Genomic DNA, 27,251 nt, shown 5'->3' on the forward strand with positions numbered 1-27,251 from the left:
AAGAGAATCAGAAGGAAGGATACTATCTTGTTTTGGGGAGGAATAGGAACTGTGGATGGCAGGACTCGTGCTGGCAAAAGATTGTCAGCAAATTTTTTGTGTGGCTCTACCTAATATGCACAAGTATACAAGTTTATATATATATACAGTATACAGTAGGTACGCACAGTACGCGAGTTCACAGTACTCAAATCGCATAGTACTCGAGGGTCTGTTTTTTATTGAATTTTAGTGTATTTTTTAATAGTACTCGAACGGAACTCGTAATAGCGAGACAGCAGTGAAGAGTGGCCCAAATCTGGGGGTACCCCGAGCACATGACATTGCCATCTCAAGACGCGCCAACTGTTGCCTCATCACCCGTTACCTGCGGCCTCAAGAAAGTGAGGAATCACTCCCTTAAACATCAGAAGAGCCATTTTCTGGGGAGGATCAAGAGGATGGTGCGATGTCTGAGGTGTCAGAAATAGGCTTTGAAGGGTTTATGAACAAAGTGAGTGCATTAGCTGGTGAAAGTGTCAAAAGTGCTGGTGACAAAAGTGGTGAGGAAGGTGGTGTGTCAGGTGGTGTGGTGGGTGATGCAGGAGATGCACACTAGGTGTCTCGTCCTGCCTCGGATCCTCTTCTTACCTCTATCAAGCCTGTTGTCCTCTTGGGTTAAGGTGAGCAGCCATATTCTTGTTGGTTTAGTTAAGCCGTATCCTTGTTGATTTAGTAAAGCCATAATCTTGGTGTACTTTATCTTAGGTAATATGTCTAAAATAATTTCCCTGTACAGTACAATACTTAGGTCTGAAAGGAGTCTCAAGGGTTACCAACGAAGGGGGGTGCTGCCAATATGTAATTTTTCCCATAAGTTTGTGTATTCACAGTACACGAATTTCTAGTACGCAACCTCCTCTGCCGCCCATAAACTCGTGTTCTGTGTGTACCTACTGTATATATATATATACAGGTATATATAAAATTCATCATCCAATCCTGTGTTGCTTCATGAGGAGCATAGGAGCCCAGGGCTAGGCATGTTGGCCCTGACATTTAAGATGAGAGTGACTAACCTCACTCATCCCTGAGTGGCATTACATCAGCAGTAAACCCCAACCACCGCTTGGATATAAGCCTACACTGGCTCAATCCAATTGGAGCACCTTAATTACCCACTAAAACACCAGGCGCCATAATTTGGTTATATGGTTACCACCCAGCATAGTAAATGGTTTCCTGTTGTACAGGAAACCATTTGGCATGTCACTTAGTGTACAGTAGAATCACTCATAGGCCGAAGGAAGAGGAAAGTGTGAAGGAAAGAAAGACAGAAGAGGGAGTGTAAAGTAACTATAGATAAACACTGGAATATGGTGCTGATCACAAAGAAGTATTATGGAATGGATAGTGCACCACAGTGCTATCATTTTTCCTGGCAGTGAGCTTCCTGACATAGGCTGCAAAAGGATGATGATCTTTGCCAAGTTAAGGTGAATAATGCATAACAGCCAGACAAGCAGGAGGCGGCCACCACACTCCTAGTGCTGACAAAACAAAGCTTGTGTCCTCTCACCTTGTGCAGTAAGATACAGTAATTTCCTCATTTGTCACACTTTCACTTAACGTGTTTTTCAGTGCTAAGTTTTCGTCAACAAAGGAACACTTGTCTTGTACACCATTATTTGTTACTAAGTGGTCAGGATGTACAGTACAGGGTTGAAGCAGTTCACACAAGCATCTGAAGATTAAACTTACAGTAGACCCTTTTTCATACGCGGAATTTGCATCTGCGGATTTAACTTTCCGCGGATCAAACTTATTTTAATACTGTAATATACACTGTAACTTAATTTGAAATTGGCGTGCAATGTGCACTTCTTTTGTCACTACAGTTAGCATACGCGCACCCATGGGCATTCCCGCCACTCCACCAGTCTTACCGTAAACACCAGTCAGTTCGTTGCTTGCGTTGGCGTCGCCCTTCTTGTGTTTACAACTCTACTGTACTTCATTGTGTAAGTGAAAAATGGCTCCCAAGAAACAAGCAAAGGATAAAAGCAGTCCTTCTAAGCCAAAGAGACAGCATAAGGTGTTATCTGGCATCCTGTCAGAAGGGTCAGACTAGACTAGACTAACAGTTTGCCTACAGTGCCGCCACACATCTCGTCGCCTCTCCACATTGGCACTGTAGGAACTGCACTACAATCATCGTCATCATCATACAGCAAACATCATCATCTATACGGCAATCATCATTGTCATACAGCAGTCGTCATCATTGTACGAAGGTTATGAAGAGAACACGCAGTCTTTTGGTGAGTGTTAATATGTATTTGTAATATTTTAAATTTTTTTTTTTTTTTAATTTTTTCAGAGATGTGCTTAGCATATGTGGGAATAATATGCCATTTTGTGATAACTTGAGTATCCGCGGAATTTGCCCTCTGCGGGGGTCTCTGGAACCTAACCCCCGCGGATAACTAAGGTCTACTGTATTTCTTTAAACTTCTTGTGAAATTTAACACACACCCACACCCAGTACATTTTTATACAAATGTTCAGCCTTGAATATGAGTTTTAAATATTTGAGAAGATAACAATTGTTCTCAGAACATAACCCTGATGTAAGCGATTTTCACTTAACAGTTATATGGGACGTTCAGGGTTAAGTGTGGAATGACAGTACATGTACGTATTTCCATTTGCCATAAGACTCACAGACATTAAATGCTTTTTAAATGTGACTGTTATGGCTTGTGGGGACCTTATGTATATGGTATTTTAAATGGGAAATATGGGCAATGTGTATTATTATTGTTACAGTATTATTATTATTATTATTATTATTATTATTATTATTATTATTTTATTAGTACCGTATTATTAATATTATTATTATTATTATTTTATTTTTTCTGGACCCCTATCCCATCATTAAGTGGGAATAAAGGTCTGGATGATGATGACTATGATGATATAGACAGTGTAATTTGGTGCTGCATTATCTTTCATTATTATTATTATTATTTTTTTTTTACGAAGAAACAAAACTGAGTATTCTAGAGACAGTCTTGAGAAAATTGGATATTAAAAGACTGTGTGTATTGCTAATGTAGATTTTGAGCATTATAAGTTCGTGTTTTTTTGCATTACGATATAGAAGGATGCAGAGCAGAGCTGTTGTGTTGGTTATTTTATTCAGACATGTTGTTATGTCAGAACCGGTGAAGCATTTGTAAAGTTTGAGACAGCCATGAAGTACAGTACAAACTTTCAGATCTGAAGTGCTTGGTTCCAAAGGCTTTGCTGCAAACGGAATATTCTGGTGAGTGAAATGATAATGATAACTATGAGAAAATTATGTAATAAACAGTGTAGAGGACTGTGAAGAGTAAATACAGTAAAGTACCTTGCTATTGTCTGCGCTTATATACTGTGTGGCTATAACAACTATGTCTTCAAATTTCATTGATTTTAGCATGCCATATGAACATCCTTGTAAAGCATGAAGAAATACTTTGGAAAGTGGAGATTATTGAAAATATAATACAGTAAAACCTGACTATAACGGACTAATTGGGGCCCAAGCCATTCCGAAAAAAGCAAAAGTCTGATAAAAGTGACATCTGACTAAACATGGACTATTTCTGATATATCAGACATTAGTCTGGATCGCACCAATGGTTTTTAAACTGTTTTCACTACCATTGCAGTACTGTACTGTATTATACATTCACTAAAATAATCAAATGGTATAATATATATAATAATACTGTACTGTATTCTACATTCACTACAATAACCAAGTGGCATAACATTTATAATAATACCGTACTGTACACTGATAAAAATGTCTTTTATTTACCTTATTATGGTGAACATAGCTGAAGTGGTCAGGCAGTCCAGACCGCGTCTGGCTTTATCAGACTTTTTCCAGTATATAAGAATTTAGTCCGGTTGGCTTTTCGATTCTCATAAAGTGAATTCCAGTCTATTGCAGTCCGTTATATCGAGGTTTTATTGTATTTGGATTTGGGAGTTTGTAGTGTAATACATTTAACATGAAAATATTGGTATGTTTGATGCTTTGAAGGTGGGATAATATTGTTTATATGCTGTACCAAGTATTTTGTTGTGGTTTTTGAGGTTGTTGTTGGCATCTTGAAGAAAACAGTGAGAGGCCAACCCTGCACCACTCCCTTGCACTCAGCCTTTGGTGTAATGCAAGTGAAGAGTTTTTGTTTTTGGCACAGCTCTGCAGGTCCACCATGCTAGTAAAGGACAGTGTAAGGACTATACAAAGGAAAACAACAAAAACAACAGACCAAATGATGCTTTTGATTCTGTTTGTAATAGCAAACACTATAACAGTGATGTCAAATTGTGTGAGTTGAAGGTAATGATAAAAAAGCAAAAAGGTCCCCCCACCATCACCACTGACCAAACTATCAGCTAAAGCTGGCAGGAAAAAGTAAGAATGTCACCACATAGTTCAGAAAAAACTTTTGTGTTGCAAAACAGTTTAGTTCTTCAGAATACCATATTATATGGATGCTGGGTCATGTACACACCTATGTGTGACCTTGCTCTGTAGCCAGTATTTCCTGAACTCCAGTCTAAACACAGTAACTTACCATGATGTCAGTTTCTTTGTGTTTTTTTAGTATTATATCTGTCAGCCAGGACTGATGTGTGTTCTTGTGTTCTCTATGTATTTTTTTTTTTTTTTTTTTTTTTTTTTTTCCCACTAGCCATAAGCCTTACTCTGTGCAGTGGGTATGTGTGTGTGTTTTTGGGTGGAATTTTGCCAGGTGTTTTGGTGAGTTGGGTTTGACACTTTGTTCACATAATCCAGCCTGGAGCTTTGTGTGGCTCGTCCTAGGGCTGCACCATGTGCTTCCCTTCAGCCTATATCAATATTTATTCCATAATGTGAGTTTACTTGCACACCTTTGAGTTCAGATAAACAAATTCTTCTGTTTGTAAGCATCAGGCAGGACAAGGTAAGGCCAGTGTGTGGCCCATACTGCCTATCTTATGGCTACACTTTAGGCTGTCCTGGTGTTGACAGTGTAGGACATTGTAAAGCAAGATTTCCCCAGTAATAGTGTGTTATCCTCATTAACTCTCCCAGGACAAGAAAGACTCAGATGAGAACAGACATATACTAGACCTATTTTATGTAATTGCACCCAGCCATTGTCCGCACTTTAATCTGGTTGTATATAAACACATCACACTCAGTTTAGTAGATAATCAGGTTAACTACTCAAAGGCTGCTCTTCTTTGACAGTCCACCTGGTATGGTGATGTGAACATACACAGCATACACAGTGGTGTTCAGGCAGTTGGCAGCTGAGCAAGGTCATGTGTAGGTGTGCACAGCTTGAATCACAACTCAGAAACCACAATATAATAAAAAAGGACTGTAAAACAAGGTATAGTGCCAGAACAAGTGTTTAAAGTAATATATATATATATATATATATATATATATATATATATATATATATATATATATATATATATATATATATATATATATATATATGAACTGTATTTGTGTCAGAGTGGACAGGAGTTGACTTTCTTCTTTTACAGTACACTTTATCAGGAAAGAATCTATACTCTTCCCATCTTTATGTTCTGAAATAATGCATGAACCATTGGAAATATTCTTCAGTCACTTATTTATATATATCAGTGGCATTATTATCTGCACCTCATACACTGGAAAGTTCGTGCAAATTGTAAAACAAATTATTTTTCAGAACTATATTGCCTTAGGGAAAAAATGTGAACAGCAGCAGCATTCATTATCAAACCATGGATGGCTTCAGCACAGATAGTTTTGTGATGGGGTGTACTGCCATGATCTCCCAGTTGAGGACAAATGTGTTTGGATATATGGTGTATGTATAGACCATATTCCACCACTCTACTGTATTCTGCTGCATTTGTTGGTTAGTTTTGGCAAGTTATGTATTTACTGTATTAGAGATTTACACAGATTTGAATTTGATTTTATGAATGAGCTCACTGTACGATACATCTGGGGTGGGAGAGGTCTGGTTGATGATGATGATGATGATGATGATGATGATGATGATATATGAGTACCCAGGTGGTGTAGCTGCCCAGTTATATGAATTTCCCTCAACTTCCAACATTAAATGGGCAACTTCAGCCTGCAGACCACTGGGTTCATGTCCAAGTTAACCTGGGGCCACAACAACAACAAGAACATGTTTGAACTGATGACTTGATTTGTGTCTTGTAATTTATTTGGACCTGTTTTGTGTCACTGGTATATCCTGGTGTGTTGCTCAGTGTACAGTAGTATACCATCTGGTGTGTTGTGCATTAGAACACCATTAATCCTGGCTCTAGTATACATAACACCACTGAACTGATCCGGATCTGCGCTTGCCCTTTCACTGTATTGACTTATTATTATTATTCTTGCTGCTTTGGATTTTAGTGAGCTTAGAAGAGTCGTCTGGTATTGAAGGGGTTAATGAAGTCCGTATCTAATCCCTCCTGAGCACAAATAATATTTTTATGAGAGCAGGAATGAAATGATGAATGTAACTGTAGTGAAGGGGTTAATTATATCAGTAAGGTGACGTTTTTGTATGGTTTATTCTGTCTACCTCCTGATGGGGTTAGCCTGCTTACGAAAGGTTTCTCACACTGCACAGGTCAGCCAAGGCCGTGTCTGACCCCGCCAGCTTGAATAGTCTCTCCTGGGCCTGTTGAAACCCTCCACAGGTAGCAGTAATAGAGTGTTAACCCGTAGGCTGCGGCGGCCCTAAACATTTCCCATGTCCATGGTGCATGAAAACTGGTAAAAAAAAATTGTTTTCATCACGTGCTTTGACCCACTTATACCCAACCAAACATGATAAAATTTTAGTCAGACAAAGTTTACGCTCCACACTGACGATTCATGGCCCACTCATCAAGCATAAGCATACAGTAGGGGCGAAAAAATGACTGAAAATTTACGGTATTTCACGCAGCTCTTCCAGAATGATGACAGTGTACTGATCTGCATTTCTGAAGTGTTATATGTAGCCGAGGGGCTAAAGGCACCCGGAACTCTGTTAACCTCCACTAACATTTTTATTTTATTCACACAAGCTTCTGATAAATATGTTGAACACAGGAGAGACTTTTTGACATGGAAATGTTATACACAAACCAAATATGTTCATTATGAGAGACCGATTATATTAAACTCAAACTTTTCAAATATGTTCAGCAGGAGAGATTGATTATATTAAATTTTGGAGAGAATTTTCAACCTCAGAGGGTTAAGTATAGATTTCATTAACCTATTCAGTGTGAGAGATTTTTGCTGGACTCATTGGAAGGGAGTTGTGATGAAATAGGAAATACATCATCTGACCTGAGTGATTAAGTTATTAAGTTATTGTGCAATGTAAATAATTTTGGAAGTTGCCAGTCTCACATTGTGTTTAGAATTAAGCAGAGTATTGGACACTGATACAGCTGTCATTACGTTGTTTTAAATTAGGGTTTACATCTAGTATGCCTATATAAGCAACTGTTATTTTGAGTATTTGCAAATATTGTGGATACTGGACATTACATTTTTTTTTTTTTAAGTAGGCTTATATTTGTATGCCTTTATAAGATTTGAACCATTATTTCACATATTTTCAAGTATTTAGGGAGGTGAGATGAGTATTCAGTGGATGATTAGGTTTAGAGAGTAGCTGTTTCTATTTCACCTTTGTTAGTTTACAATAGTCCTACGAGTACACTTCTCTTAACCACCGGACTCCTGGTGATGTTCTTTATATTCAGACTTGCTGTTACCAGATTTTTTCAGCCTGAGGGAGGATGTAGTGAAGACAGTTTAGCCAGTTTGTTTTCATCTGATAGAACTGAACCACAACCAGTACTTGAACAACACTGGGGTATGGTTGCCTACGAAAAGTCTTAGATATGAGTGAGTCTCCTTGGTTACTTGTTAAAAAGGCCCTCCAGTCTGGCTACATCTGGTCATCAACTGAGCTGAAAGGGGTTAGGGATCCTCATCATGTGAAAACAAATGGACTTCAGTGGAGTCTGTGTTTGCCCTCTTCACTTCAGTCTCTCTTAAAATGAACAAAATCTTTGGTGGTGGCAAGAGTAACATTAAGAACTTGTCATTGGAAGGAAGGGGTTAAGGTTATGCATTGCTGATGTTTCAGGCCTGATGAATTTTTTAAACTGTCAACTGTTTAGAGTTGAGTACAATAGGTGTGCAGTACAGTACGTACTTTTGCATTGTCGGCATAAACTGTTTTAATTTTGTGATACATTTATTATGCACAGTGTAAAGGATGATATCATTTACAGCTTGGTGAATCATAAATAAGTACACATTGAGTACATTATGCAGAAAAATTCTTGAGAGGTAAATGGGTTGCAGTAGTAGTGGACACAGTACCATAGTTAGTAAGTTTGGTGTGTAATGTAGCTCGTGGACATTATTTGAGCCTTGCTAATAATAAAGCTGATAGTTATTCTTCTGTCTCGCCCCACTTGCATCATTTAGCGGTTCAAAGACAGATGTGCGCCACAATATGTTTCTATAGTCAAGTGTTTGATTCAGAAGTAGATGCAAGGTTTATACATTATGGCTAACACTAGAAATACGCCATTGGCATTTGTAGTGGGTGAAATTACATATATATAGTTATTATTGGTTATAGTGACTTAAGTGGATTTTTTATCAAAAGATTAAAGTATGCATTTAGAATTGGGCTTCCAAGCTGGCCAGGTAAAAGTAATATTGGTATTTGATTTGATTGTGGAAACTGATGCACCCAAAATTTTTTAAGGGGGGGAGGGGTCCAGATGATGAACCCCCTATGTTTAGCTGCTAATTTATCAGATACTAGATATTTTTGTTGATTGAAAGATACCTATTGAATTGATGAATTGGTTTAAAATTGCCAAGAGTGCCAGGAACTTCCATATATGTACTTAGGACAAGACCATTGGAAATGATCATTCTTTGAGTTATTAATTACAGTCACTTCCATACATGGGTGGCTTGTTGGCTGTGGACCATGTTCATATGTTTATCAGTTTTTATTTGAGTATTTGAATTTTCATTTATGTTTCTCCTCCTGTGGGGGAGGGTGAGATTGAGGATGAGATGGAGGGATGGATAGGTGTTTTGTTTATAGTCCACCCATACAGCAGTGTTTTCCAGACTTTGAGGTTGCTCTCCTGGTGGGGCTTGTGCTATGGGCAGAGGAGGCTGCAGCCTCATGGTAAAAGATTGAAGATTTAGCTAAAAAATGATTGAATCTTTGGTGAGAATGATCAGAAGGTATCTTTCACATTTAACTCTTGTGTTATAATTAATGGACATAACCCTCTTTGGGCAGCATTTCATAGTTTGTGCCATTCACAAATAAATTGATGAAGACGGCTTGACAATACTAATCTTAAGTAACAATTCTACATAGCACTGGAACGTGTGTAGCCATCAGCAGATAAGCACCAAATGTTTTCGGTTCAGTTGTGTCATGCTCGGCAGGTTTGGAAATGTAATATTATTTGTCTGACAATTTTTGTGGCTTATTCTTTTTCAAGCCATTGATATAAAATTGTTTGAGTGTTTTTACCTTATAATAATTTAGCAGATGTATAATCCTGTTGAATTAAATGCCATCCATCCATCCATCCATCATCCAATCCTACATTGCCCCATGAGGAGCGTAGGAGTCCGGGGCTAAGCAGTTGGTGCTGACATTTAAGATGAGAGTGACCAGCCTCACTCATCCCTGAGTGGCATTACATGAGCAATCAACCCCAACCACCCCTTGGATATAAACCTTCACCGCCTCAATCTGGCTGGAGTGCAATAATTACTCACTAAACCACCAGGTGCCAAAATTTGATTATATGGTTACCACCCAGCATAGTAAATGGTTTCCTGGTGTACAGGAAACCATTTGGCTTGTCACTCAGTGTAGACTCACCCACAGGCAGAGGGAAGAGGAAAGAATGAAGGAAAGAAAGACAGAAGAGGAAGTGTAAAGTTACCCATAGGCAGAAGGACAAGGAAAGAATGAAGGAAAGGAAGACAGAAGAGGATGGAGGGAAAGAAGGTTGGGGGAGATGCTGAATTAAAAACAGGAGAAATGCAGTAATCCCTCAATTATCCGGACGTCCTGTATCCAGACATGCTGCATATCCCAACGTTAGGTCTTGGCACTGTTATATCAGTATTCAAAATCTTTGTTTCCGAACATAAAATTTCTGACGTGGCCATTTGGGCATCCTGCAAGTTCAGAAAATCGGTAGGGCAGCCAGCACGCCTCTCTGGCCTCGTGCGGGTAATAGACCCTAACCCACCTGCTGAGCAAAAATGTCCGTGCGCCTCCTCACCGAACGGCCAAAGTCGCCCAGCTGGCCTCTTGAGCCGCGCTCGTGTAATAGACCGTAACCCACCAGCTGAGCAAAGATGGCTGTCTCCCTCCTCACCAGACTGTCAAAGTCGGCCAGATCACCCTAGTCTGACGCTCCCGGGCATGTGTGGCCATCCTCCTCCATACCGAATGGTTAACCCTTACACACCGGCAGTTTTCTGATGTCGCATGCTCCTCCCTACGGGGGATTTCCGTGATTTTGGAAAAAATACCCATATTTCAAACCCTACTTCTGCCAAACTATAACAGTTAGAGAAAAAATTAAAGATACATAAGACTCATCAACTCTTCCTTTTTCAAATGAGAGTATCCCCACGCCTCCAGGTGGTCCTGTCGATGAAAAAGGATAAATTAAAGTTCAAAGGGTGGCAGGAAGACGCTTGTGGCTAGACACGTCCACCAGCGTTGCTCCACGCCCAAAATTGTGACGGCTATACACATCAACCGACGCGTAGGGATTAAAGTCACCTGGCTGGGCAGTAGAGACATGGCAACGCTGCGTCAGTGGCAGGCCTCCATCACCTCACCGTATGTCCCCACTCATCATACAGCTCTGGTGGGTGGACGAGCAGGAGTTTCCCACATTTGTTAAGCAAGTACATTAGCCACTAGACCACACGGGAGTACTGTACACCAGCTACTGTTCAGGCCAGCAGGTTATGATGCCTGTCCGCTCATCAGTGGGTGGTAAGTACAGTTCAATACAGTACTGTAGCTATTAAAATTCGTTTTGCTAGCTTTGTCTTTTTTGTTGAATTTTTCTGTGGATTTTTGTTGTTTATGCATTGTTTTCTTAATGTTTAGCATTATATCAGATATTCCTATGTATGTTTTGATATCTGAATAACTGAAAGACCGAAGAAGGCTGCCAAAATCAGGAGGGGTACTATACATGTAGGTAGGGTCGTAATGGTATTGTTCTGTATTCAAACATCATCCTTACCGAACTTACCGATGGCTGTATGATGTTGGGTAATTGAGGAATTACTGTAGTAAAAATGAAAAAGAAAAAAATGAAGTGCAAAACCCAGTCAGAAAATTAGCATACAAAAATATTCTCTATGTAACCAGTCCTTTTATTGTCATTGCGCAAGTGATTCGTGTAATTATAAAGTGAAGGGGAAAACATATGTTAATTTTATTATAACTTGCCTTCACTTTATAAATGGTGTGGTGGAGGGGGTGGTGGTGCGGTCAGAATATTTGGAAGTTAGGGGTTCATTATAAGTGAAAGTTTGAAAACCACTGCCTTGAAGGATTAATGCATCTGGGAAATATATGTAGAGAGAGATAGTTTGTCCCTTATTCAGTATTCAGTACAAACTAAAGTTTTTGGTGTTAGCAGCACAGTATCCCATGACTTGTTGTTTCTTGCCTTCAGAGCAGTAATATTCAGAAGAGGCTGAAGTATAGAAGCTGCCACATGACAGTATTCTGATTCCTGACTCTTATGCATGGAAGGAAAATTTGGACTCTTCTAGAAACACGCATCAAGAGTGAGATGAGTGGAAGTGAGCTGTGTGGGAGAAGCATGTGGAGTTACTGGAAGAGACAGACCGACAAATGAGGAAATTCAAGAGTGTTGTGGTGCTGGTGTGATGTGCTGGAAAATGTTTGGAGAAATACCCTGAATTGATCTAGTTGTGTGGAGAGAATGAAGAGCAAGAGATTGACTGCTAGAGAAAGTGTGCATTGGAGGGGGAGAGGGAGATTGAGGATAAGATGAAGGGACTGGGTAGAGAAGTACAAGCATATCAATGAGGCTGCTGTGAGCTGGAGGACGGGCAGCCTGATGGTGAAAAAGGCTGTATGGAAGCAATTTGCTCATGGCCACCTCCTGCAGCATTAAGGTGTCTGGCTATAGATAGATAAGTAGATAGATAGATAACAAAATTGTTTTATAGTAGTAAATTACTTCCCACCAGAAATGGAAAAAATATAATATCGTACATTATTTTATTAACCAGTATGATGAGGAGCGTTGTGGTGTGGATGTGGATGTGATAGGAAGCGTCAGGAGGAATACACTGAGGTGGTTTGGCCATGTGGAGAGGATGGAGGGTGAAAGACTGACAAAGAGAGTGTATGTGAGTGAGGTGGAGGGGGGAAGAGGGAGGGGGAGGCCGAGGATGAGATGGAGGGATGGGGTGGAGAGGTATATGAGAGACAGGGGTGTGAGTTGGGAGCGGGGCAGTGAAATGGCGGGGGACAGGGCGACGTGGAGGCGATTTGTTTGTGGCCACCCCGAACGGGATTGAGGCATCTGGCAATAGATAGATAGATAGATGATGAAAATTTATGACCATAGTATTTTTTAAATTTTATGAAACGTCAGATGTTGGAATGGACTGTTCAAAATTTATGCTTTTCTCTGCAATACAAAATGGTCACTCTCATCTTAAATGTCAGGACCAGCTTGCCTGGCCCCGGGCTCCTTTAAGGAGCAACACAGGATTAGATGATGATGATGATGATGATAAAATTTGCATAAGATGATTGTGTGTGTATGAATCTTTATTTCTGTTTGAATCATGTTTTGTTATTCAAGATATTCTCTCAGAAAACTTACAACTTTGCTAAACCATGAAAGACTCTATTTGGTGACATTTGGTTGACACAGAAATATATCTGGAGTAAAATAATGCATAAAAAGTTGAGAGCCAGAGTCAGATTGCCTGTTGTGGAGTAATTCTAATGGTTTTCCTACTGAGTCATACAAGCATAAGGTTTTCTGTGTTTTATATTTGCTGGAGTTGGAAAGGAGGGAGCTTGGTCCTTCAGGCCACCCTACGTGTGTTACTGATTATTAATTGCTTGTATGTTTTATTGATGTAGGTTTTTAATTTGATCTAGCAACATTCTGCGATCATTGTGTCCTTCATCAGTGACAAAATTTGGTAGTATACTGTTTGTGTTTGCCTGATTCTCTTGTGCCCCAGCCCCTACTGATGCCCTGCCCTCTTCCAACTCTACTGGTTGCTGATTGGCTGAGATAATTCTTCTTCTTATTGATAGAATAATGACCCTTACCATGAAATTGTATCATATTATTTACTTTTTCTTTGAATTCATTTCTTTATGACAAAGGAAGCACTAAAATTTGCTAACTGAATAAAAAACAGTTTGAAAACCAACCTGCCTCCTCCCGCGACTGCAGCTGAGTTTTGGCGCCAAGTTCGGAGCTTGGCAGTAACACATCGCAGCTGTGCCGCTATTGCTATTAAACATATTAAGTTATCCATCTGTCATGTCTGGTAAGTGACCACAGTATTATAACCATATCGTAATTTTCCCTATTTATATCCTTCGTTAATTTCCTTAATATCAGAGGGACTGAATGTAGAAGTAGGAAAACGAAATGTCACTGACTTTCTCTTTGAAATGAGAAATTTTGTTCTATACAAGTACACGTGAAGTCAGTGACATCTAATAGAGGGAAAAGGGTTTTGTGTGTGTGTGTGGATACCAGATGTAAGGAAAAATGTCAAAACACTAAGTTCTTTGTAGAATGTGTACCTTTTTATTTTCATAGAGGGAACCTTTGTTATTTTACAGACCTTTCAGGCCGATGATGTTCCTTGGTACTTTTTTCCAACATCTTTTACTACAAAACATTTCCTAGTTAAATGGAAAGGATATCATTGCAGTTAAGGAGTTAAATAAAAGTTTTGTTGCTTCGATTAACGAGAGTGCCTGACATGTTTATTGAACATTGGCACGGCAAAGACTGGCTCAGAAATCCTACTTGGGCCGACGGGTGAGTGGGCGGGGCACAAGAGAATCAGGCAAACGCTAACAGTATAGTCAGACATCTTTTCTACAAATATGTACGGTATAATCCAGTTGCTGTGTTGACATGGTGTGAGGGAATCTGAATGAAGGACAAATTCTTCTCAGACTTGAATCAAAGGGGATGAAATCTCAGTTCCAGTCTGCCTCTACTTTGTTGCAGGAGGTGCAGTGCTGCTTGCATCTTGAGTTACATGCATAGGGTCACTGGTTTAAGTGAGTTTGACCAGTGTGGGCTTTCTCATTTTTTATTTATTCATTTTTTTCTTTGGGAGGGGGGGTGTCACCCTGTCTCTGATCTCATTGTCATTTTTATTTGTCATTTCACCATGTTTTACGTGATGGCCTGCTCTGTGCCATTTGATGTCAACTTGCCTTTCCTTTTTTGTTTCATCTCAGTCGCCCTTCATTCTTTAATGATTACTCTGGAAATCACCTCACTCTTTTCATACTTACGTTCGTGTTCTTTCTGAGATCTGATTTCTTCCTCATAGCTGTATGCTTACTCTTTTCTTAGCTTCTTGATAGTTTCAGTTTGTATCTTTGCCTGCCCTTAATTTGAAATTAGTTCAATATGACCTTTGTCATTCACTTTAATTCAGTATAAACAGACAAGCTGGTTTGGCCACAGTGTAGTACCAGTGCCAGAGAAGGGATTTTTATCTCTTACATGCTTCTACCTTTTATAGTCATTGTTTGTGATACACAAGGAAAATGTGGCAGCTATTCCTTCTCCTTATCCTGAGCATACCCTTTCTTTTGTTTCCTTTTTTTCCTTTGAATTTTTTTTTTTTTCTTACTCTGGGCAAAGGCTTCAAGGCCTATCCCAAGGCCCAGTAGTCCTCCTACACACCTCCACATGTCACCATTTCGGTGCTAACACCCACCGTCCATATAGAATACATGCTAGGGCTGGCTCGTACAGGACGTGTCGGCAGGTCTTCTGGTAAATCAGTAAAGTCTGCCATTTATGAACATCAAATCCTTAATCTGTTCCCTGCCCCAGCTGGGATTCAATCCTGGGTCCATTAGGGCTGCAGGCCACCTTTCTGCCGATTTAGGTACTGCCTCCCCCAGCAAATTGTTTAATCAGAATTATAGAGTCATTGATGTAAAGATGACTGGTGTCATACATTATGAATGGTAGATATAGTTGTGTGAATGGCTGGAGTACTGATCATTAAGATTTTGCAACTGTGAACAGCAGGCATAAAGATCAAAGTGTAAATATTATCTTAATGCAATGTCTTATTTGACAGATGTAAGATATGTTTACAGGAGTTTGAAAACCAGCCTTTGTTGCATTGATATAACAAGCACACTAACCACTGCGTATATGGTAGTTCTGGCAGATTTGCTGTTTTTTGGACACTAGGGTTAAGTGATGGACCTGAGACACATCCCTGTAATAATTGTCCTAGATGATATAAAAAACCCATGCCATGGATTCCATAGCTGTGTGTGGATGCAGGAGACTGAGTCAGGACAATGATGACATTTTGATGACAAGTGTGGATAGTGAAGCACATATGTTGTGTAGTTAGAGTCTGGTTTCTGGTCATGAAGTTCCCACTACTCACCAAATATCTAAGACATTCTTAATAACAAAGTTGAATATTCAACAGCCCCCAAATTTAAACGTTTAGTTGGTTTGGAGTCAGCTTCGTATTATATCATTTATAAAGGCTCCAACCTTCTTGCATGCATCAGCCTTGGTCACTTATTGGTGGCTCTCCATGTTGCTCAGTCTCTGGCTGAGGTCACACACTATGACCTCATCCCAGGTCTGTTTCAGTCTACCTTCACAGCCCTACCCCTGACACTTACACTTCACGCCTTCTCAGCTTATTATGATTTATTGTTGTAACACATCTCATGTATGAAAAAATGTATTTACTTGCAGTAACTTTTGTTATTTCAGTAATTAATTTAACATCATTTATCTTGAGGAAATTACGGTGGGGTTTAAAAGATATGGTTTGATGTCTCGTTTGGTGAAATAGAGGTGTTCATGCATTTTACAATATACTGTAAGCATCCAGTAAGTGGAGGGTGTGCTCAGATCAGGCCTTTCATTCAGGACTGCATGTTTGTGTGCGTCATTAACTTTGATCATTCCACATTGCTATAGTGAAATGGATTAAAAATATCTTGACATTTGGCCATTTAGAAAGAATGGAGAATGAGGGAGAAACTAGTAGTTTATGTGAGTGAGATGGAGAGGGGGAGGGGAAGGGAGAGACTGAGAATTGATGGAGGGATGAGGTAAATAGTAGGTTGTGAGTTTGAGAGATGGCAGCCTGATACTAAAGGACAGGGTGACATGGAGGGAATTCATTTGTGACTGCCCCTTCCAGGACTAAGACATCTGGCTCTGGAGAGAGAAATAGACCATTGATGCAAGAACACCATTTGTTTGATAAATACCCAGTTGTTGTTGAACAACCCCACTCTTTCTGGCATGCAGACCCATCAGCTTCAAGCCAGTAATTGCCCCTGCTGATATTGTGGTAAGCAGCACCTTGTCATTGTGAGGCATGGGGGAAGGGTGTGGAATTTTGATTCTTGGTGGACACCGCATTTGTCTCCACCCAGTTAACAGGGCACCATAGTAGGTTTCGCATCACCCCATTAATTGGTTATATGGTTACTACCCAGCATTGTAAATGGTTCCTTAGGTTGCAGCAAACCATTGGGCTTGTCACTTAGTGTAGAGTCACCTGAAGTGGAAAGAAGAGTGATAAAAAGTGACTGGAAAGATGGAAGAAATAGGAAGAGAGGATGACAGGAAAAGAATGATAAAGATGAAGGAAGAAGTTGGCATCACCACATCATGTGAGTGGATGATGGTGAGAAATAGGAAGAAAGGAGGACAGACAGAAAAAGCATGATAAATTTGAAGTCATAAGTAGGCAGTACCACATCAAGTGAGTGGATGATGGTCACCATCACCTACCATCAACAAAAGTATACATCAAAAGCCGAACCAGATCGTAGCCTCGTACATCAGTGGCTTGGCACAGTTTTATGCTTATTAGTGTTTGCCAGAATTTTCGTCATTTTCTTGGCTTGCTGAAATACAAACGTATGATGTGTATTTTTTCGTTGTTGAACTCATGATGAAATGATCCAGTCAGTTAGCACTGTGCACGTGTAAAAGCCAAGTTTTATACAGGTGCTCCATAAAACTTGAATTTTCCTGATTATATTGCATCAGTTGCACATTGCTGTACAGGGAGTGCTATTGATCATGCTTCCTTAATTATGGCTGTTGTTCGCAATATTCCATCATTCCTATATGGCTGCTGTACAGTACAGTAATCCCTCGATATACCAAACCCACTTTTAACGAATTTCGGCTTTAACAACCACCTTGAGCTGGCTGAATGTAATGTTCATTTAATGAATTTTGTATGGTAAAAGAAAGGGCATACAGGAAACACTGAGCGGCGTGGCATCCCTACACACACACACACACACACACACACACACCGAATGTTGCATCAGTCTCTGGGTGACTGGCATCATGGAAGGAGGCATAAATAGAGCATTTATTGAGAAAAAGAGCCAGTTTGACCCAGCTGTATGTTATTGTGTACGACTGTACAGCCGAACAACGCTTTAGATTTAATAATCTTTGTTCGGTAAAAGGCACAACGCATGGGAAATTACCGAACAGCATGGTGTTTGGCTTCAGTGTCAAGGGTCTGATACCAGTTACGGGCCGACCTCATTATGACAACGAGATGCGTTTGGGAAAACCCATCGTTGAGCAGGGGTATCGTTAAATGGGAACGTTATAACATAGAAAGTATAGGGATGCGTTTGGGAGCCTTGGGATCCCCCTTTTCCCCCCAACCCAATTCCAAAACCCACCCAAATGAGTCCAAAAACAAATTTCAGGTCCAACTAAACCCCAGATAACTTTAAAACAAGCTAAACTAAGCCTAAAGGCAGTTTATAACACCTAAACTCAGGAATAAAATCTGAAAATCATCAAAAATAAGTCTGGAAAAAATGAGCAAACTGTACCCCAAAATGGCAGTGTTCACCTCACCTGTGACAAAAACACATTATTCTGTGTCTAAAAACAGTTTATAAATCAACCTAAACACAAGAGTAGAATATCAAATCAGTTTAAAAGGAAACCATCGGAAAAAAACAAAACATCGGACAACCGGGGACTAGGCATCGATAGACTGGGAAGAGTGTTAATGTTTTTACGTCGTTAAGGCGGGGTATCCTATAACAGTGGATTGTATAGCGGGGTAGGACTGTAGTTTTTTATATCAAGGATGTACTGTATAGTTACTGCATAAGTATTAGATTGGAGGATGGTGAATGGGAGACTGACTAGGAAGTTAATGTGAGTGAGGAGGAGGAGGAGGAGAGGGAGAGGGGGAAACCAAAGATGAGATGGAATGGAGAGATATATGAGAGAAGGGTATGTGAGTGGGAGGGAGGGCAGCCAAATGGCAGAAGACAGGGTGACATGGATGTAATTTGTTTGTGGCTATCCCTTACAGGATTATGACTTCCAGCATTATATAAATACATTTCAGGTTAAGTTGGTTTCCTGCCTTTATGTTCTGAACTACAGTAGCCTAGGCTCAGGTCTGTATTCTCTGAAGGGGTTTCTATGGGTTTGGCAGTTACACTGGTACAGTGTATTGATTAGTGTTTCTTGCTTCTATGCTCCTAATGGGGTAATGTAGGATTGGATGATGAATGAAAAAAAAGAAAATTACAGTGGGAATTCACTAAGTTCATTTTTCATGGTAATGGAGGCGATCCTTAGCATTATTACATGAGTTGAGTCGTGTACTAGTCAGCCTTGCTGTACAATCAGGGTACTGTATGTTCATGGTAAACCTTTTGGATAAAAATTGATTATATAATTAAATGTAGGTATCATAATGATTGTATAAGCAAAATTGGTAATTGTATATCGAATAAGGCTGATTCATTGGGGTTCGTAGCAATCAAGTAAGCAGAAATGGGGATTGTAATTAAAAAAAGGTGTTAAAATGTTAAGATCATATAAGCAACAGATTGCGTAATGGTTGATTGTAAAAATGGAGGTGACCATATGCCATTAACAATTATATCTGTTAATATATTATCACATCTCTTTACTGTTGTCATGCCTCTTAAACACCATCGTTCTCGCTTTAATTACGTTCAGTTCTTAATTTCATTGCATATGTGTATAGGCAGATTCCACAACTTTCTCATGAACAGCTGTGTACAAAAGTTTGCTGATAGTCCTTTCTTTTTCATACTCTGTTGGTGTGTTTCATACTGCTGTCACACAAAAATATAGTACATACAACGCTTCACTGTCACAGCCAGATGAGAAGTGGTGACTTAACGTTTGCTAATGGCTGTACCAACATAACATCCTCCGCAGCCCTTAACTTTAACCCTTAACTTGCCAGACCCATTACATGACTCATTGCCTGTGTGTTGGTGCTGGCACCATTTTTTTCAGCATTCAGATATCACAAATCTTTCATTATAGAATTGCAGCAAAATGTCTGGTGTATCTGCTTGTGACTTATCCCAAATTGTTAAAGAGTTGGTGGTGATTTTGACTGCACTGGGGCAGTGGAGTGTTTAGGGGAATTATTTACCTGTGGTGGAGTGAGGGTGTTCATTACTCCTTGGGGAAGGAAGGGTTATTTATTTCATTGTGAAGGGTAAGAGGATTTACTTATCCCATGGGGTTGAAGCTCTTAGTATGTGGGACTATTGTGTGGGATGTATGGAGGTTATGTATTATCCACATGTTGCCACAGTTATTATTATCATTCACTGTTGATACAAATATTATTCTCAGTTTTCAACAGCCTGCACCAGCTGGACACTGCCAGGACTGTCAGTGGTTGACATCCTTGGATGCCGCCAACACATAAGAGGTTAACAGCCACACTGACATCTCTCTCATTACCTTCCTGCCTTGGAATCACTCGCCTTCTCACGGTTTTCCCTCTCATATGTCTGTACTCCATCTGTAGGGACATCTGACACATAGTGATATGATGCTAATTTATCAGTTTAACATACAGTATATTTCTCATGATATACCATGTATTATGACTGATTTTGCTGTTATGCAAACTCTGGGTGACATTAAGTAATACAGTACAGGACCATAATTATGTAGATACAGTAATAGCACAATTCACCTATAACATGAGTTGATGGTCAAGTTCACAAGATTGCTATAGTGCAAATAAAACAGTGAAAAATGGAGGCGCCAAATGACCCAGATCTGGTATTCTTTACCATTGCATAATTGTGTGTGATAGCATGAGACATGACTGCATAAAGAATTATTGTTACTAAATTTACCACAAAATAATTCTTTCAACATTTACACACATTCTGACACTGTCCCAGTTTAATAAAGGACTGAAAATTACTAAGGTAAACTTCATAAGCAAGTGTGGACAGCTTGTTTGTTTAAATTTATCATTTGTTTATTTTAAATAAAGGATCTTTGTGTGCAGCATGTGTTAGGAGTGTAGTGCTGTACAGTAGTGAGATGTGGGCAGTAAAGGAAGAGGATATTTGTAAGCTCAAATGTACAGAAATGACATTTAATACGTTGATATGCAGTGCATCCTTGAATGTGAGGCCGAGGGGAAGGGGGGGGGGGCTAGGATTGCGAATGAAGAGTTGAGAGGAAGGATGGGACTGGAGTGTATTAGTGTTATGATGAGGAGGGGTAGATTGAGATGGTTTGGGCATGTGGAGAGGGTGGAGGATGACAGTTGGATGAGGAAGATGAGAAATATGAATGTTACGGGTAGGGTTGCAAGAGGCAGTCTGAAAAAGACCTGGGATTTGGTCATAGAGTTCCATCTCAGGATTAAGAAACTGAATAGGGAGACTACCAGAGATAAAGCAGTGTGGAGAGATGCCATTAGGTGACCAAGGCCAATGCATGCAAGCATGTTGGAGCCTTTTTAAAAGATACAATATATCTATCTATAGCCAGGTGCCATGATCCCATAAGGGGTGGCTGTTTTTCATTGAGTTGATTGTTTTCCAGGGAGGAGTACTAAATCTCCGCCAACCCACTTGACGACACAAAGGGAAGACAGGTGGGTTGGTTATATGGTTACCACCCAGCATTGTACTGTAATTGGTTTTCTGGCTTACAGGAGACCATTAGGGTTGTCTGCTTACAGGAGACCATTAGGCTTGTCACTAAATGTAAAGCCACCTGAAAAGGAAAGAAGAGTAATAAGAAGTGACAGAAATGATGGGAGATATAGGAAGTGAGGAGGGCAGGCACAGAAAAACAATGATAAAAGTGAGGCAAGAAGTAGGCATGACTACATCAAGTGAGTGGATGACGATTGCCACCACCTACCACCTGATACAACATAAAATACATGATAAACGACACAGTTCCCACCACTGACAGTCGTCTACTCAGAGAGGTAGATGCAGATGATCCATTTCTCTTCTATCAGATTTTGTTCTTGTTAATATGAAATATCTCATAATTTAGTTTGTTATGTGACTACTATACAGTATGCAGTACACCCGATCCACTGTGTGTGTTGTTACGGAGGGGGTTTAATGCAACATTTTGAATTTTCAATTGAGTAAATGTTTTTCTTGTCTTAGCACTTTCATAGGAGTGTGTTTATGTTTTTATCTGTATTTGGTACTGTTGGAGCCAGCTAGGGGAGATGTAGGCAGGCTTATGGGGGGTTTTATGTGTGACAGTGGGGGAAGGTGAGACAAAAATACTTTTTACCTAACTTTTTATTTATGTTAAACTAAATATCTGTGACATCACAAGACACTGGAACCAAATAGTGCATTATGGGTGTGTGTACTGTATACCTTCCACTTCATATCCTGAGTGTCAGCATATTAGGCGTTTTTTATGTTTGTACCTGCTGGTAATAGCACCCAGTCCACTTTCAAAAATTTGTCATTCAGATATAATCTGTACACTGCATAAGAATGAATATCTGACCTACACATCCTCTGCCTTACCTGAAGTCACCTGCTCTCCAGTTAGTAGCTCTTTAGTACAATAATCAGGATTTGCACTTTCATTTAGTTTTTCATCTTTCATTCTACACTTAACCCCTCAATAGCTGCCGATGTCAGATGACGCTTTACCATACCAATGCCAGTGACGTCAAATTAGCGTGAGCCATAAATAACTGCTAACAATTATGGGAAGGGAATGAAGGTCACTAGTATGTTTATAACAACCCTACTCTACCATTCCAAGCACTCAGGCAGTCACTTCATCTCAGATGTTATTGCCCAATTATGTTTACATGTTAATGGCACATGGGCTGTAGTATTATGAGTTCTTCTGTGAATCGTAGGATGGGTTTAGGAAGTTAAAAAACACTGTGCCAGGTGCACCATATGATTCTCTTCACATCTGTAAGAAAAAGAAATCAGTTTCAGAACTCTGTAAAAATGGTCCCAAGGCTGGGATGGAGTGCACACAAATTTCTGAACCCAAGGCCACTGGGGGGTAACAGATACTAAAACCCTGCTGTGTGATTGGGTTACATTCATAGAAAACCAATCAGATAACAATCAATTGTACAGTATATTGAACATAAGGTTTACGTAGATTGCATAAGCAAAAAACGGTGATCATATATTGAAAACGGTGGTTTGTCGGGAACTAGCGAAATGATTTGTGAAAATGACAGTTTTGTATTAAAATATGTTGCTCAAATACAGTATTAAGATCATAATAGTGTGCAATACGATTACATAATGGGAGATTGCATAGTTGGGTCGTGTGTGAAAGGGTTAATGAGTTTTCTCTTGTTATTCATTGGTTTAATTACACTGGGTTAAAAGTTGGCGATGTTAACCTGGTGTACCACTTATACTTTAACTCTGCCCAGAATTGCCATCTCTCCAACTTAGATGTTATGTTGTAACAACAGATTAGCGCTAGAATTTGGTGGCAGTCAGTTAGAAATGCAGTGGAGAGAGTGGAGAACTGTAGTATTTTCTCACTTTGCTATAGAGCTGTGTGAAATTACCTGCACAAGGACAAAAATCTGGTCTAAGTTAGGGTAAAAGGAGTACAGAATGTAAGGCAGAATGACACTGCCCTACTTGTTCATGGTTAGTAGCCTACCTTAACACTTGATGGCAGAGCAACACTAGATTATGAAAAGCTGTATATGCCTCTACAGCATTTAAATAACCCCCTGTAAGCAAGTGTGCATGTACTGTACCCAGTAAACCATACCTAGGAACTGAAAGCATAAAATATCACGGATAGTAACGACCAGCTGTATATAAAAGTTTAGTAACAGATAAGGTTTGATTGGGTATGGCTGTACTAGGGTTAGGGTAAATATGTACCTGGTGACTTCCACAGACTCCCGCGACTGTGTCTCACACACGTCTACATGAGTGTGGGCAAGTCATTAGCTACATATTAACTCCAACTTCTTACAACTAAACCACCGTGCAGGAGCATGGTGGTATGGTGTGGGCCTGGGTTGGAGCGAAATGACCCGCGAGTGTCTGCACTGCTACACTTTGTGGCCACGAATGGAATATTGGCTGCACAGAGGGCAATCCGTGAATCTCAGAGACACGTGAAAGTTGAATCTGTAAATGTGGAGGGCCGCCCGTATATATATATATATATATATATATATATATATATATATATATATATATATATATATTATATATATATATATATATATATATATATATATATATATATATTTATATATATACACACACAGTCTAAGTTGCCTAAGGTGCGGCTAATTGGTTCTGGACCGCGCCTGCGCCATAGAAAACTGTGCCATACAAATAACTGAACCTATGGGAAAAATGGAATTTGGTTCTGGACGTTCGCCCAAAGTCCCCCTTTTCACCCCACTTTTCCCCATTTTTCCCCACTTTACATGCACAGACAATCAAGCAATCAGTCAGTGCATGTATTATGTGTAACACTAGGCACAAAAAACTGGAGCGTGATCAGTCTTGTGTCTACTTGGGCAATACCACGCGCTGCAGATCGAGCGAAATAAAAGCTCGGCCAAGTAGACGGATCAGCTGACTGACCGAAACATTAAAGAAGGGGGAGGCTGCCTGGTCAAGCACTGACTGAAGTTTTTTTTTTTTTGATAAAGTTTGTATATTCAAGTGTCAAAACTCACATTCAACACATTAATAATCATTCTTATATACGGGATGATGATGATGGGAGGCATCATACTTCGTCTTAGCTCAGAGATACGTGCTTCGTCACTAACCCGTTCGTGGCGGTTTTACGAACAAAACTATAAACTAGTCATAGTACCCAAAGAATCTTTAATGTTTCATTACTTAACAAATATGGTGAAGTTTAACCTCCTCATTAGAGAGAAAAAAGTCCACAGTTGGAGAACTTGAAGCATGGAGCTGAAGTGGTTACCATCTTTGTTTACAAACAGGGGAGCACACCGCCAGGGGAATTTGCCTGTGTTTTTCAAACCTTGCTGCGCCCGCGCCATAGGAATAGTTTATGTGCACGGTTCGTTTTGTTAGGTCTGGCACCTTGACTTGTTATGGTATATATATATATATATATATATATATATATATATATATATATATATATATATATATATATAAAATGCAAGGAAGATGGAACCAAAAGCTAGAAAACCACAAGATTGTTCCCTCCAAGAAAAACTAAAAACAAGAGAGCCAAATTCAAGATCTGTTCATTTCGAGATGCCTGGACACACTGCTTTTGAAAGACTGGAGGTCATAGGCAGTAAAAAATACTAACAGAGGAAGACAGTTGCAGAGTTGACCTGTTGCATACATGTAGGACTAGGAGTAATGGTTAACTCATGCATTAAAGAGTTGGACAGAAAAGGGATGAGTGCTACTCATCTGCTGTAGCAGTGGAGGGATGCAAGCAAACAGTTAGAGGAGCAGTGACCATTGAAGTAGCGAGAGAAAAGAGATAAAGATGCAACAGTGCGGCAAAGAGACAAAGGTTGAGTGAGTCGAGTTAATGAAATGAAAAGCATACGATTCCACCTCGTTGATAAAAGCTGTATGTGGGAAGCCTCCCCATGCGAGAGTTGTACTCTATGCCGGGATGAATAAAACCCGTGTATAAAGTCAGCAACTGTGCAGGGGTAAAGAAGGCGGGAGTCAGCTCTGCACACCTAATCTCATGGAAGCAGATTTTACAAGAGGTAATATGATCTTTCCAAGATAAATCGCAAGAGAATTAAATCCCGTGTATGTTCAAAGGCGATGCAGGATTGAGTTGAATATTGTTAAAAATTACAGGATACAGTGAGTCCTCGAAATATGAAAACTCGATGTACGAAATTCTGATGGTACGAAAGTGATGAATGTAGGACAAATTCCACAATACGAAAGTATCTGTCTGGATGGTACGAAAATGATATGAGAAGAAATATGAACAATTCAAAATGAGCGCGCTGCACAGTGCCGCACTTGCTTACGGCAAGAAAACGAACTAACCCCTCTCTGGTAAACACATTTTTGTGCGCTTTTCAGTAGTGTCACGTCCGTCCTCTCCTCTCAGCTTCGCTGTACGTTACACAGTTTTTCACTGTTCCTCCTCGTTTTGTATTTTCGCCATGCCTCCCAAGTGCCCTGCATCATCTCCAGCATCCGGGGAACCAACTGCCAAGAAGAAACAACACCATACTCTGACTCTGGAGAGGAAATTGGACCATCAGCAGCTTCAGAAACACCTGCACTAGTCGAGGAAGTACCAGAGGAGCAGTAGGGTCCCACTACGTGACTTAGCACCATATCAATGACATGAATCTCTAGCTGCAGCACAGGTCTGTATTTAACTGTACAGTGTACTAGTACTACAGTAATTAGTTGTATGTTTTATTTTTTTTATGTCTGTACAATAGTATTGTACTGTATATGTGTATTGCATACTTCTAAATAGGAAGGGTAATGTTTAAGTGGGGGGTCCAGTGGGGTCCTGGAACGCATCCCCCCCTTTATATGTATATTTCAATGGGAAAAATCGTTCTGACATACGAAATTTCGGATTACGATTTTTTTTTTTTTTTTTTGTCCCTATCCCTTTTGTATTTCGAGGATTCACTGAACTTCTGTGGAAGATTTTGATGGGTTGAACGTATAAGAACTGAATTTTTGATGCATTAAAAACAAGATTACTATTACCCCAGTCAGAGATATGAGTCAGGTCTATTAAGTGTGCCATAGCCTTATCCCATATTTGTTGAAGTAACTACTGAGATGGATGCTGCGAGAAGCGGATGGAAAGGTGAAAGGTGGAGTCTGTTGTTATTGTAGATTTGTCTCCCTTGATAATGGAGAGAGACGGGCTCCTAAGAGCCCACCAGAGAAAATTGTGATTATGACCCACCATGGGCCAAAGGGGTAAAACTAGCGTGAGCTAGTTTGGTGACCACTGTGATGTTGAATTAGCTCGGCGATCATATAGTTGAGCATGGCCACGTCATCGGTGTTGGTCTGGCAGGTGGTAAGGAGGCAGTCTTCATGGATCTTCTCGAAGATCATGCAGGTGTGAAGGCGGAAGAGGGCGTCGATAATGTCAGAGAAATTCTCGTTGGCATATTGTGATTGCTGGTCATGCAGCTGTTTGGCACTCGGAGACTCGAGATAAGCATGAGTCATGGCACCCGGGTGGAAGCTGGGTGATCACACATTGACGACGATCAGAGGAGGGGGTGGAGGCAGAGGATGGAACAACAGGATGGTCTGTTTCGATCTTGTCAGCTGGAGGTTGCTTTGCTGTCTTCCCCTTCTTCATTTTGTTCTGTGCTGGCGGGAATGAGGGAGAAGCATGCACTTCCCCGATGGACTGGAGGTTTTTGTCGTCAGGCGGTTCTTCAAGTTGGTGAATTACCACCTCATTGTCAATAGTAGGTAGTGGTGACGGGGGGAGGGAGGGATCTTTGCGTCGTGGTGGATGGAAGGGACAGGAGAAACGGCCCTCTCCTCGACTGCTGACGG

At 40.1% G+C, this 27,251-nt stretch overlaps 1 protein-coding gene across 1 annotated transcript in view; it reads left to right on the forward strand.

Annotated features, from left to right (window-relative positions):
- LOC145418740 (uncharacterized) overlaps positions 1 to 26,019 on the forward strand; it is a 143,190-nt gene extending 117,171 nt beyond the window's left edge. The window contains exon 10 of the mRNA XM_080287073.1: positions 25,880 to 26,019. Within this exon, the coding sequence (XP_080143199.1) occupies positions 25,880 to 26,019 (140 nt within the window). The remainder of the gene's footprint in view (positions 1 to 25,879) is intronic.
- The last annotated feature ends 1,232 nt before the right edge of the window (positions 26,020 to 27,251 follow it).

Source organism: Coenobita brevimanus, chromosome 116 (genome assembly GCF_032717465.1).
Source record: "Coenobita brevimanus isolate Jiangsu-jjx chromosome 116, ASM3271746v2, whole genome shotgun sequence".
Classification (NCBI taxonomy): Eukaryota; Metazoa; Arthropoda; class Malacostraca; order Decapoda; family Coenobitidae; genus Coenobita; species Coenobita brevimanus.